This window comes from Bos grunniens, chromosome 11 (genome assembly GCF_055505025.1).
Source record: "Bos grunniens cultivar Pamir isolate PY7600 chromosome 11, Bosgru_T2T1.0, whole genome shotgun sequence".
In the NCBI taxonomy this organism is placed as follows: Eukaryota; Metazoa; Chordata; class Mammalia; order Artiodactyla; family Bovidae; genus Bos; species Bos grunniens.
Window position 1 is genome coordinate 61,846,999 of NC_141175.1, and position 15,808 is coordinate 61,862,806.

The 15,808-nt window shown below is 48.5% G+C and overlaps 1 protein-coding gene across 6 annotated transcripts in view; it reads left to right on the plus strand.

Annotated features, from left to right (window-relative positions):
• The window catches only part of NCK2 (NCK adaptor protein 2), a 115,313-nt gene extending 102,016 nt beyond the window's left edge, over positions 1–13,297 (plus strand). For all 6 annotated transcript variants that reach the window (XM_086326669.1, XM_086326672.1, XM_086326666.1 and 3 more), the window contains one exon: positions 12,068–13,297. In XM_086326669.1, the coding sequence (XP_086182795.1) occupies positions 12,068–12,262 (195 nt within the window). In that variant the 3' untranslated portion in view covers positions 12,263–13,297. The remainder of the gene's footprint in view (positions 1–12,067) is intronic.
• The last annotated feature ends 2,511 nt before the right edge of the window (positions 13,298–15,808 follow it).

Here is a 15,808-nt window from a genome sequence, read left to right on the forward strand (position 1 = left end):
CGACTTTCTCATCAAGACAGTCATTAATGAGTGTGGGGCAGGGTGGGTGAAGGGGTGTGTACACGTGTCTGGGTGTAAACAGATGTGCATCTCAGAGTGTGTGCATGTGTGCAACTTTCTTGTCAGGACAGAGTGCTCAGTGAGTGTGGGGCGGGGTGGGTGGAGAGGTGTGCATGTGTGTGCATGTGCACATCTGGGTGTGCATGTATACACACGTCTAGGCATGTACATATGTGTGGGTATGCACTGGCCGTGCAGGACGGCTTCCTCCTCAGGTCAGAGAACCCTCGGTGGGTGGGTGGCGCACAGGAAGGAAGCAGAGAGCATGAAAGTGTGTGGAGGTGTGTGAATGGCCTCAGACAGCAGGGTTATGTGGGGCTCATGTTAAGCAAGATGAACACAGATGCTCTATACAGCCTGTGTCCTGAGGCCCCAGCCCCACCTTATGCTGACATCCACTTGGACTGCCCAGCCTCGGCTGTATCTCTACTCCGCAAGGTGCGTTCTTGTAGGTGAGATGGCAAGTACAAAGTGTCTCAGCTTCTGGAGATTTTGCTGCCTCTTGAGTGTGGTCACCCCTGTTCTGTCCTGCAGACCCAAACATCATTTTCTCCCATGGTTTCCCTGTTGATGACCCAACCTTGTTTCCTCTCTGGGTCTGAGATGCATCAGATATTCTCAGCAAGGCAGACACCCTGTTTCTGACACAATCTTTTGTTGGTTGGTATGTTTTTCTTTTTAAAATGTGTAATCCTCAGTACGTCTCTGCCACAGGCACCACTGAGTTTATCTCTGAAAAGCTTTTGAAGCACTCAGGAACAGAACTAAAAAAGGAAAAGGACAATTGTTAAGAGAGGGGTTTGTGTGTACAAGTTGAGTCAGCGGTATGAGGCCTCTCGACTTGGAGCATACCTGTTTCTAGCACAGATTTGGGGTCTGTGTTTCAGGTGTGTGGCCAAGTCTGTCTGGGGGAACTGGGCTGTCATTCCAGGTACCTTTTTGTGTTTTCATTGTGGAGGTCCTAAGCTGGTTTTTCAGTCCTTTTAAATACACCTGCCAGGTGTATTTAAGTGAAGCAAAAGTTTTGAGGATGGAGTCCAGTGTGAGTTTTGAGGATAGAGTCCAGTATGATCATTTTCTGTTGGTTCCTATAGACTTCAGTTTAATTGTATAAATGCAACCCGTAAGACTAGTCAGCCCATGCTATGTACTGTAATTGTCCCCTGCAAATGTTGATACTACGATTACTAAGTGCACAGTCAAGATTCCTATTGACTGATCTAGAGGGAGTTCAAGCCCACAGAAGTGGTTTCCCTTCAGACAGGGGGGCAGCTGTGATGGGATGGAAACCGGCCCCCCAGTGGTGGCAGCAGCTCGTGGTGGCAAGCACATGGGACTTAGACAGTAGCTGCATCTGAAATCCGGGCAATGAGCTTTTCTCATCCAGTCAATGGTTTCTGGCAGGACATCAGATTAAGTTGTTCTCATATGAAGTCTGCTCCGTGCACAGATCAGGAGGCTCCAGAGAATCGGGTCCAGAGCACTTGCAACCCCCCTAAGCAGAAACTCAAAGAAAGCACCAGAAACCCGTCACAGTAGGAGGTGATCGAGGGACAAGGATGATTCAGAGTCAAGGAGTCTCGTTCTTGTCCTGATTTAGGAACGTTGGGTTTGAAGAGGCTTCTTAGAAAGGAGAGGGGTAAAAGCAGCCCCCGGAGTGGAGACAGTGCCCCCAGGTTCTTCTCTATGGGGCTGGGGAAGGGAAAAGTCTTTAGCAGGAGGCAGATAGTATCACTGGCTTAGAGAAAACCTGTGACTTGTCCATGAGACAAGCACATACAGGCCATGGTCACTGTCAGACCTTGGGACAAGGTCCTTTTAGAGGTAGAGGAAGGGAATTTTCTCATCTACACTCCACTCCCAGGAACTTGAAGAAGCAGCAGTGTTACATTTGTCTCGGGTTATGAGAGGAGAAAGCCTTTTCTAAATAACTAAAGTATTGCTTGTTTATTTTAACCATTGGGGGCGGGGGGAGCCTTTCCACATTTTGTTCCTTCTGTTTTAATTTAGAAAACTGCACTACGACAGCTCATCGTGTGCTGGGCCACTGGCTCTCGGGGTGGGGGAGAGGCTCTCTGGGACTTGCTTAGCTCTGCCCCTGCCATGGCCCCAGCTCGGCCTGAAGGCTGCCATGTGGCCCAAGGGTGTGCTGGACTGCTTGTCTGGCTGGAACCCGCTGTTACACGTGGCGCTGTCTGCTGTGTGCACACCTGTCTTGTGCCAAAGAGATACCCAGGGACTCTCAGGCATGCTGCTGCTCTTCTCCTGATGGCAGGGCGAGCGGGCTGCGCTGTCTTCATGCTCGTAACTAGGTGTTTGCCCACCTGTCATCTGCAACCGTGAGGAGCCGTTCAGATGGACAAGTCCATCGCTTATCCATTTTCTGCCTCCACTGCCTCTGCTTCCTGCCAGCACCTTCCCGTCTTCTTTCTGCCTGTTGTCTTTTTCCCTGTTCACTCTGGCATCTCTAAGGTGAGAGCCTACCATTCAAAGCTGCGTGATCCTGGAGCTCCACAGCCTGACCCAGCTTCGGGGTCCCGTTTCTGCAGGACCCACAGGCATCCCCATTCAGTTTCCTTTTCCTTCCTCTAGGTGTCTGTGCTCAGGGCTCACCTTTGGTCACTGCAGGACCTGTGATTCCTCAGTAAGCATAGCTGCTTTTTTAGAGTGCCTCTTCAAGATGCATTTCATTTTTTTAAATATCCTGAGCAATTTCAGTATAAATGAGCAAGATTCTTGCTTGATACTTTGCATTTAAAAATATTCCGTATTTTTCTGTATTGAAAAGTAAAAAGATCTGAGTTCTGGGAAATCTGTGCTTGGGCGGAGGGCGGGAGGGGTGGACATATATTTCAGAACAACAAGCAAAGCATTGGCATATCCTACGATATCCAGGGTCAGTGATGTGTGGGTATTTCAAAGGCGTGTGTTAGACATGGTTTATCAGCCAGTGAATGAACCAGATGACCCTGCTTTGGCCCTTTTCTATCTTTCATCTCAATATCGAGTTTTCTCTCTCCCCCTCTCTTGCTCTCATTCCTCGCCTCTAATTGTCATTTACCTTTAGCAGCTAAAGATGAAACAGTGTCAGTTTCTTTGTATTTAATCATTATATTCCATCCATATCTCATTAAATCTAGAAAATTCAAAATTCCTACCTGCCTTCTCATCTAATGCTCATCGTAAATCCTTATGTATTTGTTCAGACTTATTCTGTGGATACGGCTAGAAAACTGTATTACAGTGAAGAATAACCAGTAACTAAATTTCTGTGTACTCTGTAAACTGTCAGTGTTTTATTTTTTCAGTTGCTGTAGAAAGTGGCAGCTTACAACTAGGTTGAGGTCTGCAAAGCATCAGCCTGTGGTGTAGGAAGCCGTTTTTCTCTGTAAGATGTTAAAGATCCCAAAGAGATCATCTATTTCCCTGTATTTTGTGTCCCTATGTTTTTGTGTCATTTATTACGAAGGGCTTTGGATGGAGTTTTATCTCTGCTGTATTATGTGTAAAAGAAGGTGAAGAGTGCTGAATCCCCTTTTTTTGGAGGGAGATGCTGTAGAAAGTGGAACAGAGGGCTGCTTGTTACCTGAAACCTGATTTGTGGTGAGAGCAGAAGGAGGCGGTGCAGGCGGCTGGGCTGTGTCATTGAGTGCCCTGGGGGGATCCCAGTCACGTGGCTGAGGGCGGCTCAGTGGCTCCTCCTGGTCCACAATGGGAGGAGACCTCCCATTGCTCTCTCCTGCATGCTGCTCAGACTCTGCTCTCTCCTCCTGTGGACCTTTGCATACATCTGGAAAATTGTAGAGTACAGCTGCCCCCATTCCCCCAGTACCCCCTCCCTGCCCAGTCTGGGCACACACACCATTCACACCTCACTCCTCCTCCTTTCCATCTGGGAAGCCTCTATGAGCTGTGCTCCTGGGTCCCATGACAGGGCCTGTGCTCACAGGTGTAACCGCCTTCATTCGTGGCTGTGCTGCCCCCATGGCAGCCAGGTCGGCACTGGAGTGCATGGTATGTCATCCTGTCGGCTGTTGAATCCCAGCACTGCGTGAGACCGTAGAAAATATTCTCCACATTCACTGATGATGCAATTGTCCAGCATGTGTGTGTAGATTCAGAGTGACTGGGAGCCAGCAGCAGCCAGAGGAGGTGCCAGCATGCCCAGCCCTTCCTCTGTGCTCATTGACCCCTGGGCTTGTGAACTCAGGTCAGACTTGGTAGCCTCTGGCTCAGGATTGCTGCCACCAGGGGTCCAGACAACCTCTCTTCAGGCTGCAAGTGTAACATGAAGAGAGATGAGTGTCCAGTAAATCAGTGAGAACTGAAAAACAGCTCTTTCAAACTAGAGTGCAAGTGTGAGTGTGTGCATGCTCAGTAGCTCAGTCCTGTTCAACCTCATGGACTGTAGCCCACCAGGCTTCTCTGGTGAAATTTCCCAGGCAAGAATGCTGGAGTGGGTTGCTATTTCCTACTCCAGGGGATCTTCCCAATCCAGGGATCGAACCTGCATCTCATCTCCTGCATTGGCAGGCTGATTCTTTACCACTGAGCCACCTGAAAACTCTGTCAAATACTTCATCTGTAACAGTATTCAGAAACATTTTCATAAAAACCCCCAGATCATTAGCTCCCTTGATGTAAATGTTTATTGATATACTTGCTGTTGTTGTTTAGTCGCTCAGTTGTGCCTGACTCTTTGTGACCTCATGGACTGCAGCATGCCAGGCTTCCCTATCCTTCACCATCTCCTGGAGCATGCTCAAATTCATGTCTGTTGAGTTGATGATGCCATCCAACCATCTCATCCTCTGTCACCTTCTTTTTCTCCTGTTCTCAATCTTTCCCAGCATCAGGGTCTGTTCTAATGAGTCAGCTCTTCACTTCAGGGGCCCAAAGTATTGGAGCCTCAGCATCAGTCCTTCCAATGAATATTCTGGGATGGTTTCCTTTAGGATTCACTGATTTGTTCTCCTTGCAGTCCAAGGGACTCTCAAGAGTCCCTCCAGCACCACTGTTCGAAAGCATCAATTCTTTGATGCTCAGCCTTCTTTATGGATATACTGCTCGCATGTAAATTCACAAGTACCTGTTAGAAATGATTCCCTCCAAGAATTAAAAGCTGTAGTGGAAATTAAAAAAAAAAAAAATAACTGTATCTTGGGACTTCCCTAGTGGTCTAGTGGCTAAGACTCCGAGCTCACAATGTGGGGGACCCAGGTTCAATCGCTGGTCAGGGAACTAGATCCTGCATGCTGCAACTAAGACCCAGAGCAGCCAAATAATATTAAAAAAAAAAAAAGAAATGGGTCTAATAAATTTTAATATATGAGAAAGGTGTGTACAGCTGGCACATGTATTAATAGCACCAGTGTAAACCTTTCTGTCTTCCTACTCCATTTCTTGTTAGCCATAACTGCAGAAGGACTGTGAACAGGCTAGTGTCCTAGGCTGGAGGGCTCCATTTTCATTTACAGAAGAGAGGTAATTCAGGCTTTGCTCCCAGTAATCTGCTGATCACTGCAGTCACTTAGCGAGGAGAAAAGAACATAGAAATTGCTAGGGTTTCTTTGAACTGTATCCCTTGTTTTTAAGAGCACTCAGGCACAGGCAGACCCAGAGCGAGGGGTGGGGGGCCCGCAGCCCCAGTAGGCACACTCCGGCCCTCCCAGCGAATGTTTTCTGCCCTGATTGTGGTTTCTCGGGGGCTTCCCTGGTGGCTCAGATGGTAAAGAGTCTGCCTGCAGTGTGAGAGACCCAGGTTCAATCCCTGAGTTGGGAAGATCCCCTGGAGAAGGAAATGGCAACCTACTCCAGTATTCTTGCCTGGAAAATCCTATGGACGGAGAAACCTGGCAGGTTACAGTCCATGAGGTCACACAGAATCGGACATGACTTCAGTTTTCTGTGGTTTCTCAGCCAGTGAAGGGGAAACACCTTGTCCGATGAGATGAGCTGAGGAGCCCAGATGGAGGGAGGAGGGTTTGCATTCTGCTCTGCTCGGCTCTCCATAAATATTTCTTTCCTGGAGGCTGGCAAGCCCACCTCTTCTCTCAACTGCCAGGAGTCTTTACTGCCTGTCCTTTGAAAACAGTTCCTTCTCGACTTGTGGAGAAATTCTGCAAGAAGTGTTTACATTTTGGTCTCAAGATGCGAGCGAGGAAAGTACTTGCCCACCGGAGATGGTGTCTGAGGCATCTCACCGACCTCTAGGGGCCAGTGACTGCAAGTCAGTCCCACCCCAGATGCTGGGCTCGTGGGCTTCAGTCCTCTTCTCAGTGTGGTTGAGCCAGCAGTCAAGTTTCTGTGACATGCTTAGCTTCAGAGTGTTGCTGAGTCTTCCTGCCCAGTGCCCATGGCCAGTGCAGACCAGTGTGGCTAAATTAATTTAGCCTGTAAGGACCAAGACTGATGGCCCCAACTTCTCAGGGATCCGCTCCCCGCCCCCTACCCCCACCTCTGGAGCAGCCCCTTTTCTAGTCAGATCCAGGGGGCTGGCTTCTTGAGAAGGGAAGAGAATGCTGGCTGTGCCACCCAGGGGGGCCCCTGCAGGGAGTATCTAGAGCAAGGTCAAACCCCTCAGGACAGAGTCAGACAGGCTTCCCCAGCCTGGGGGTGGGCTTTGTCATGGACCTCCTCCAAGGTGCGTCTTAGCACATGAATCACATTCCTGTCTTGTTCTCAGGGCCCTGACTGCTTGAAAGCACTGTGTGTGGTTCACTCAGACCTCATCTCAAACTGCATCTGAAGCCCCTGGACGGCCCTGCCCCTGAGCTGCTCATTCAGGGGGTCTGCGGTGGGGCCTGAGAATTCGCTTTTTCTGACAAGCACCCAGGTGATGCTACTGGACTTGGGAGCACAAATTGAGATGCCCTGGCCCAGTTCATCCTCAGGCTTCCTTTAGAACTTGGTGACGTGTAACAGTGCACTTTAGTACATAGATCAGAAGCACAGAGAGTTCTCCGAAGGTTCGGCACCCCCTGCTTGGTATAAACTTAATTCCTCCCATGTCCTTAAGTTCAAGCTCCTGCTCAGGAGCCCACAAAATTAAAATTACTGTCTCTGCTACAGCGACCAGTTTTACTGCCGTAATACATATGTACAGGAGACATATCAGGAGGCTAAATTAAGGTGCTTAAATGAAAAGCAAATTCAGAAAGTCATCTGCTGATTGTGGGGCATAAGTAAAATTGAGTCTATCACATAGTGACCCCATCCCACGCACGCCGTCTCAGGCACGCCGTCTCACGCACTCCCTCCGTACGATGCTGCTTTGTCTATGAACTGATTAAAGAGTCTCTAAAACTAGCTCAGTGCCCGGCTGGTCCTAAACGTAAAACTGAAGTCGCCTTCTATCTTTATCAGAAGGCACAGGCTTTTGGCACAGAACATATATGCTTCTAAAAATGAACAGATCTTGAAAGTACACATTGCTTCTTGAAAACCGGAAACCCCAAGAGAGAGCTGAGCATGTATATACTGCTAACGTGTATATACTGCTAACGTGTATATACTGCTGGACACAGGGCATGGTGACTGCTCAAGTCTTCACCCACCAGAACTGACTGCAACGTGACAGGGGCCAAGGGGCTAATGCTCAGGCCGTCCTGTGCAGAGCACGTGTCGGGCGGTACCTGTTTACTTTGTTCTGTTTTCAGAACCATATACAGCATCCAGCTTGGGTGGGAATACTCATAACACTGAGGCCAGCTCACATTCATCTTGATCAGTCTTGTGTAAATGTGAAAATAGCAGTGAGAATAGTGCAGTTGATTACTTAAAATGTCCTTCTGTGCCATTTGAGTTCAGTTCAGTTCAGTCGCTCAGTCATGTCCGACTCTTTGCGACCCCATGAACTGCAGCACGCCAGGCCTCCCTGTCCATCACCAACTCCCGGAGTTCACCCAGACTCACGTCCATCGAGTCAGTGATGCCATCCAGCCATCTCATCCTCTGTTGTCCCCTTCTCCTCCTGCCCCCAATCCCTCCCAGCATCAGAGTCTTTTCCAATGAGTCAACTCTTCACATGAGGTGGCCAAAGTACTGGAGTTTCAGCTTTAGTGTCATTCCTTCCAAAGAAATCCCAGGGCTGATCTCCTACAGAATGGACTGGTTGGATCTCCTTGCAGTCCAAGGGACTCTCAAGAGTCTTCTCCAACACCACACTTCAAAAGCATCAATTCTTTGGCGCTCAGCCTTCTTCACAGTCCAGCTCTCACATCCATACATGACCACAGGAAAAACCATAGCCTTGACTAGACGGACTTTTGTTGGCAAAGTGATGTCTCTGCTTTTGAATATGCTATCTAGGTTGGTCATAACTTTCCTTCCAAGGAGTAAGCATCTTTTAATTTCATGGCTGCAGTCACCATCTGCAGTGATTTTGGAGCCCAAAAAAATAAAGTCTGACACTGTTTCCACTGTATTTCCATCTATTTCCCATGAAGTGATGGGACCAGATGCCATGATCTTCGTTTTCTGAATGTTGAGCTTTAAGCCAACTTTTTCACTCTCTACTTTCACTTTCATCAGGAGGCTTTTTAGTTCCTCTTCACTTTCTGCCATAAGGGTGGTGTCATCTGCATGTCTGAGGTTATTGATATTTCTCCCGGCAATCTTGATTCCAGCTTGTGCTTCTTCCAGCCCAGTGTTTCTCATGATGTACTCTGCATAGAAGTTAAATAAGCAGGGTGACAATATACAGCCTTGACATACTCCTTTTCCTATTTGGAACCAGTCTGTTGTTCCATGTCCAGTTCTAACTGTTGGTTCCTGACCTGCATACAGATTTCTCAAGAGGCAGGTCAGGTGGTCTGGTATTCCCATCTCTTTCAGAATTTTCCACAGTTTATTGTGATCCACACAGTCAAAGGCTTTGGCATAGTCAATAAAGCAGAAATAGATGTTTTTCTGGAACTCTCTTGCTTTTATACTATTTTAAATTTTTTGTATTAAAGTATGGCCAATTAATGAGGCTTTCCTGGTGGCTCAGTGGTAAAGAATCCACCTGCCAATTCAGGAGATGCAGGAGACTCAGGTTCGATCCCTGGGTCAAGAAAATCCCCTGGAGGAGGATATGGCAACCCATTTCAGTATTCTTGACTGAGAATCCCATGGACAGAGGAGCCTGGTAGGCTACAGTCCCTGGGATCACGAAGAGTCGGACATGAGTTAGCAACTAAACAACCACGTGGCCAATTAACAATGTTGTGATAGTTTCGGGTGCATGGAAGGGGAACTCAGCCATACATATACATGTATCCGTTTTCCTCCAAACTCCCCTCCCATCCAGGCTGCCACAAAACACTGAGCAGAGTTTCTTGTTTTATACAGTATGTCCTTGTTGGTTATCTGTTTTAAATATAGCAGTGTGCACGCTGATGGCTGGTTGATCCGATGAATCATTCATGATGACTCATTTCTTTTTTGGGGAAGGGGCATAAGAGATCAAGTTGGGGAAATAATTTTCAAGTTCTATGTCCCCCTGCTCCTGCTGCTAAGTCACTTCAGTCATGTCCGACTCTGTGCGACCCCATAGACGGCAGCCCACCAGGCTCCCCCATCCCTGGGATTCTCCAGGCAAGAACACTGGAGTGGGTTGCCATTTCCTTCTCCAATGCATGAAAGTGAAAAGTGAAAGTGAAGTTACTCAGTCGTGTCCGACACTCAGCGACCCCATGGACTGCAGCCTACCAGGCTCCTCTATCCATGGGATTTTCCAGGCAAGAGCATGGGAGTGGGGTGCCGTTGCCTTCTCCCTGTATCCCACATCTACCCCTAATCCTCTAATGGCTGTGATTCTGGAAATAACATACAACCCAAAGCCTAATTGGATCTAAAGCTTCCTATCTCTTCCTGAAATTTTATCCCCCCAGTGTTTTCTGGGTTTCCCCCAAGGCATTGGGCCCTGAGTTTAGTATAGAGATAAGATGAGGTTTTCCCCTCAAAGATTTATTTGGTCTATTTTGGGCAAAGGGACACACAGTTACTAACTAATTGAATATGTCTATCTCTGTGATACTGTTTTTAAATTTATTTATTTTAATTGGAGGATAATTACAATATTGTGATGCTGACAGTTGTGACTGTTGGGGACCAGTGGCCCACCCCAGATCTGGGTTCTCCTAGACACCCCTTTCCCTGAGTTGTCATTAGTTTATATAGAGTTGTCTCTCATTTTGCAAGATCTGTTCACTTTTGATCAGACATTTGCAGAGTCAGTGTAAAAACCAGTGAAGGGATGCTTGTTGGTTTTGTCCTGGTGGGAGACATGTGAGCAGGGGCTGGGTTGATGGGTCATCACCAGCAGTGAGTTCCTGGTTTGGGGAAGGGTGAAAGTCTGGGCTCAGAATTCACTTTAGACCTGGATCATACAGCTCCCACTATCTGTTGGGCTCTCTGTGGACACAGCCGTGGATTAGACGCAGCCCTGACCCACAGATGTGTCAGAATGTCTTCTGCTGGACAGTAGCCAAGGAGGTGTTTTCAGTGAAAACAAATCCATGTAGCAATGCAGAAGATGTGGATTTGATCCCTGGGTTGGGACAATTCCCTGGAGAAGGAAATGACAACCCACTCCAGTGTTCTTGCCTGGAGAATCCCACGGATAGAGGAGCCTGGTGGGCTGTAGTCCATGGGGTCTCGAAGAGTTAGACACAACTGAGCGACAATAACAACAAAGCCAAGGAGAGTGGAGCTTATCCAGTCTGGGGATGCAGAGGCATCTCCACGTGGCCATTCTGTGCTCTGAGACCCTCAGGAATGGTTGAGCAGGGAGAGGGACAAGGGATGGCTCAGAAACGGCAAGAACAGGAGTGACAGTGAGACGGGGGCAGGGTGGGACATTCCTTCCATCTCATTGGTCGGGTCTGTGTCACCCATCATGTTCCAATCTCATTCCTTGTAGTTATCCACCTTTCCTAGCACTGCTTATTGAAGGGACCATCTTTTTTCTGTTGTATATGCTTGCCTCCTTTGTCACAGAGTAATTGACCCCGAAAGTGTGGATTTATTTCTGGGCTCTCTATTCTGTTCCATTGACTTTTTTTTAAATCAAAGATTATAATTGTACAATATAGAGAAGTATAGAACAAAATACAATTATTGGAGGATAACTACCCTACAGTATTGTGTTGGTCTCTGCTGCACATCAACATGAATCATCCACAGGTGTACATATGTCCTCTCCCTTCTGAAGCCCCGTCCTGTTTCTCTCTGCATCCCACCCCTCTAGGTTGTCACAGAGCACTGGGTTGAGCTCCCACTGGCTCCCGTACACATATGGTAATATATATGTTTCCATGCTATCCTCTCAGTTCGTCCCACTCTCTCCTTCCCCCAGTGTGCCCAAAGGTCTGTTCTCTCTCTCTGTCTCTACTGCTGCCCTGCAGATAGGTTCATGAGTACCATCTTCCTAGATTCCATACACATGTGTTAATACACAATATTTGTCTTTCTTTTTCTGACTTCACTTTGTATAATAGGCTCTAGGTTCATCCACCTCATTAGGACTCATTCACATGCATTCTTTTTCTTTTATAGCTGAGTAACATTTCCAATTGCATATATATATACCACAGTTTCTGTATTCATTCATCTGTCTGTTCCATTGACCTTGGTGCCTATACTCGGGCCAGCACCATGCTGTTGGCTGAGCTCCTAATAGTGGTAGAAGCCAGAGGAAGTGTATTTCTAGCCACTGCCTATGTACAGACCAGTTTCTACAAATCCAAGAACTAGCTAGGGAAATGAAAAACGTGCATTGGTTAGCATCGGTACTGTACGTTTCAGAACAAGTCTCCGTTTTCAAATAGCGAAAGTACATTTGGCACCGAAAGTACTAAGTTCAGTGTCACTTTTCTTCGATCCAGAGCACGAGCATCTCACCAGCCTCTGGGTGGTTCTAAAGATCAGGAGGTGGCTGCCCTGGGTGTGGACCGGAGCCCAGGCTCCCCAGCCGGTGCACGGAACCCAGTGGTAACCTGCGTGTGTTCTCTTTCCCCTACAGCCCAGTGACTTCTCCGTGTCTCTCAAAGCATCAGGGAAGAACAAGCATTTCAAGGTTCAGCTGGTGGACAACGTCTACTGCATTGGGCAGCGGCGCTTCCACACCATGGACGAGCTGGTGGAGCACTATAAGAAGGCCCCCATCTTCACCAGCGAGCACGGGGAGAAGCTCTACCTCGTCCGGGCGCTGCAGTGATGCCCCGGGAAGGCGCCCTGGCTGGGCTCTCCTGCAGGCCCCGTTCTCTCCGCCTGGTCCCCTCTTTGTCCAGGTCGGTTATTTGCCACCGCCCCACTCTTTGCCATCCCGGGCCCTCCCGGCTGGTTTTCATGATGAGAGGTGGACAGAGCGAGTCGGTTCACTTTATTCCTCCTCCGTGGGAGACAGCCTTAGTTCATTCACACCGCTCGCGCCAGCAGATCCCCTTACAGACCTCGGGCGCCGTGTGGATGCACCAGAGCTGCCCTTATGTCCATGAGCCACAGAGCAGGCGGCACCTGCCTGGGGACCCCCAGTCCTGACCCCAGCAGCCCTCCATCCGTGTTGTTTGCGCTCCCACGGCTCCCAGGCTCTCCGGGGACAACCCTGGGCGCTGTTAGCAATACTGGAACCACCGGGCAAGACGGGAGGGAAGATGCTGTCCAGTGCCTTTGGGGCTGCGCTTGCAATAAAGAAAAGAGGTCCTGGAATGCCGGTTTGCAGAAGAGGGGCCAGAGACTGGGGGAGACGGTGGTTTCGGAAATTTCCCCCCAACGTGCCATCAGCAGAGTGCTCTTTCCTCTTGCCCTTCGGCTCATTTCAAGCTCACAGTGATGTATTTAATTCTCGAAGTCATAAGTACCTGTAGCCATTTGTTGACACTAATGCAGATGATTAAGGAAAACAGGTGATCTTTGGGGAGGGGAGCAACCCACACTTCAAACACACACACACACACACACACATACACACACACACACCCACACACGCACACACAAAATATATATATATATATAGTATTTGCTTTACAGGGAAATTTTTCAGGGTTTACAAAAGGATATGTGATTGGTAGTAAGAGACAGAATGTTTATGAAGAAATTGCATTTTCTTTTCTCTTTACATCTGAACTCCTTTATAGTTCCAATATACAGTCTTGAGATGGCACATTCCTACAGTTGAGGAAGGGGTCTTGAGACCTCCTAAACTGCATACTCAGTTTTTTGGATATTGTAATAAAAAAGTATTATGACGAGACCCTGTGTGTGTTCATCTTTTGCCAAGCCTGGACTGAGCAGTGGGTAAGGGGTTCCTATAAGCTTGAGCATTCAGTCCCCCCAGGGGAGCGCTTTGAGGAGGACTTCTAATAAACTTATTACTTGTGTGTTTTCTTTTTCTTCGACCACATTTTTGTATCTTGAAATAATCAATTTTAATTAGCATGACTCCAAGAGAAACCAGAATCTCAAGTTTGGTCTTAAAATTACTCTTTGGAAATTATATACGTCACCAGCCTGTTATCAGCTAGCCTTCTCTCCTCTAGCTTTCCTTTCCCATCTCCTGCCTGCCTTTCATGCACTGGGGAAGCCATTGTCCAGCCCCTCTGAGTGCTGGGCACTGGGAATACAGAGCCAGAGAGCACTGGCTTGCAGCAGACATGTGCTCATCTCCCCCTCTTTGCTGGACTCAGCATCCTTGTCCCAGCTCCTTGAGGTGGTTCTGTGATCATACCCATCACACAGATGGAGAAGGTGAGTCACCAGATGATTGCATAAGGGTGTGGCTGCTGCCTCCTGGAGCAGGTGGCAAGCCCAGGGTCTGGCTTCAGGACCACACCTCCCCCCAACAATGCCGGCCTTGGGAGGCTCCTCTCTGCGAGTTCATTGTATCTTTAGTTGCCTTTGTTATACGTTTGATGATAAATTAGAAATTTGGTGTCTGGTACCTGAAATTGATGGGGCTTATGTGACTCAATGATAGAGAATCTGCCTGCCAGTGCAGGAGATGTGGGTTCAATCCTTGGTCAGGAAGATCTCTTCGAGAAGGAAGTGACAACCCACTGCAGTATTCTTGCCTGGGAAATCCCGTGGACAGAGCCTGGCGGGCTACAGTCCATGGGGTCTCAAAAGAGTCGGACACGACTTAGGAACTAAACAATCTGAGGTTGGGGGCACCCAGTTACATAAGAATGGACCTCTAGGTGAGTGAGGCAGACCATCACCTTAGACAAAACAGGTAGATCCTGGGCCTTGTCATGGAAATCCCACTTCCTCCCAACTTTCAGATCTTCCTGTTGTGAGTTCCACCTGGACCTCATGCAGGAGTCCCTCTATACTGAGAGTGCCTGGACACCAAAATAACTGATACAGCCATTCAGGAAGAAATAAAGGACACATTACAAACACATGTTTTGGCTTAAGGAGCCTCTTTAAGGCTTATGGTTGTAATTGACAATTATTTTTAATCTCAGACAACTGAGGAGGGGATCTCTAGCTCCCTGGGGTCGATCAGAATTTGCATCTATGAGGTTCCATGAGGAGGGGTTAGGGGTGTCCAGCAGGGTCCCTGTGTGGTTTGAAGTGTGAATCACCAGCAGTCCATCCAGGTACACTTGTGCTGTCACCTTTCTGCACACCCAGAGGTTCCCTGGACAAGTCTTGCAGTTCCCTTCTTTGCACAGACATTGGAGGACAGTAACACCTGGTGGTTTGTGGTCTGTGTGACTGCTCATATGTTTGCGTTAAATGTGCCTTCATTTTCCAGGAAGAACCTGTGATTTACAGTCTAGAGCCACCAGGATCCCCACATGTGGCTTCTGCAGAATGCCACAAACTCATGTTTCTTGGGCACTCAAGCTGTCCATCTACTCTCCCAAAGTGCCTCTCAAAGGAAACTCTTAACTGGACACGTCTTGCAGTTCCCTTCCTTGATATCTCCTGAAGATATGCCGTTTCCAAAGCATTTGTGGTGCTGTACTGCTGTGTCTTTGGTTTCCATGTGCTGACTGGTTCGTGATCTGATCATTCACCATTCCTCCCACCCAGCACCAGAATGCCAAAATAGTAAGACCAAAGTTCAGATGGAGAGTGTAACAGAGTTGGAAAGTTTTCTTTTAAAATTCTACTTTTCAATAAATATGGGTCTGGTTTTGGCCAGCTGCTCCCTAGAATCCAATGTTTTTCATCAGCAAGTATGCGACTCGTGTATTTAGTATTTCTGCTCTAACGCCTGGCCCAGGTGCCATCTGCTGTCCCGGGAAGGGCCAGGCCATCCTTACTGGCCCCGTGACCTCAAGCACATTATCCAGCCGTTCTGAGTGTTGGCTCACGAGTCAGGAGGGCTGCTTTCACCTCTGTAGTTCACAGGGTTGTGCGGGGTTGATGCGTGGCGCTCGGGACAGGGTCGTCCCGTGTGCGCAGGACCACGGGAGATGCCAGTCAGGCTTCCTTTTGTCAAGTGGTCCACATGACACTGTCCTCGTCCTAATCCCCGTCGGCTTCCTCGGGAGCCCCATCCAGAGCCCTGGATCCAGGAGGCCCTCTGGAGCATAGTCCTCACTCCGTGGTTTCGGAGCCAGCCCATCCCGGCTTAGAACTCAGCCTCCTCCGGTGTTCAAGGAGGTTCCAGCTGACTCTGCATCCTGGAGCCACCGCCTCTCCTGCCCAGGAGCCACGCTTGATCCCGACCTCACCCTGCGTCCTCACCTCAGCTGACTGGCAAGCCCACACCCTTGGAAGTCACCCTCTCCTGAGCCCCTTTGTTCTCTCT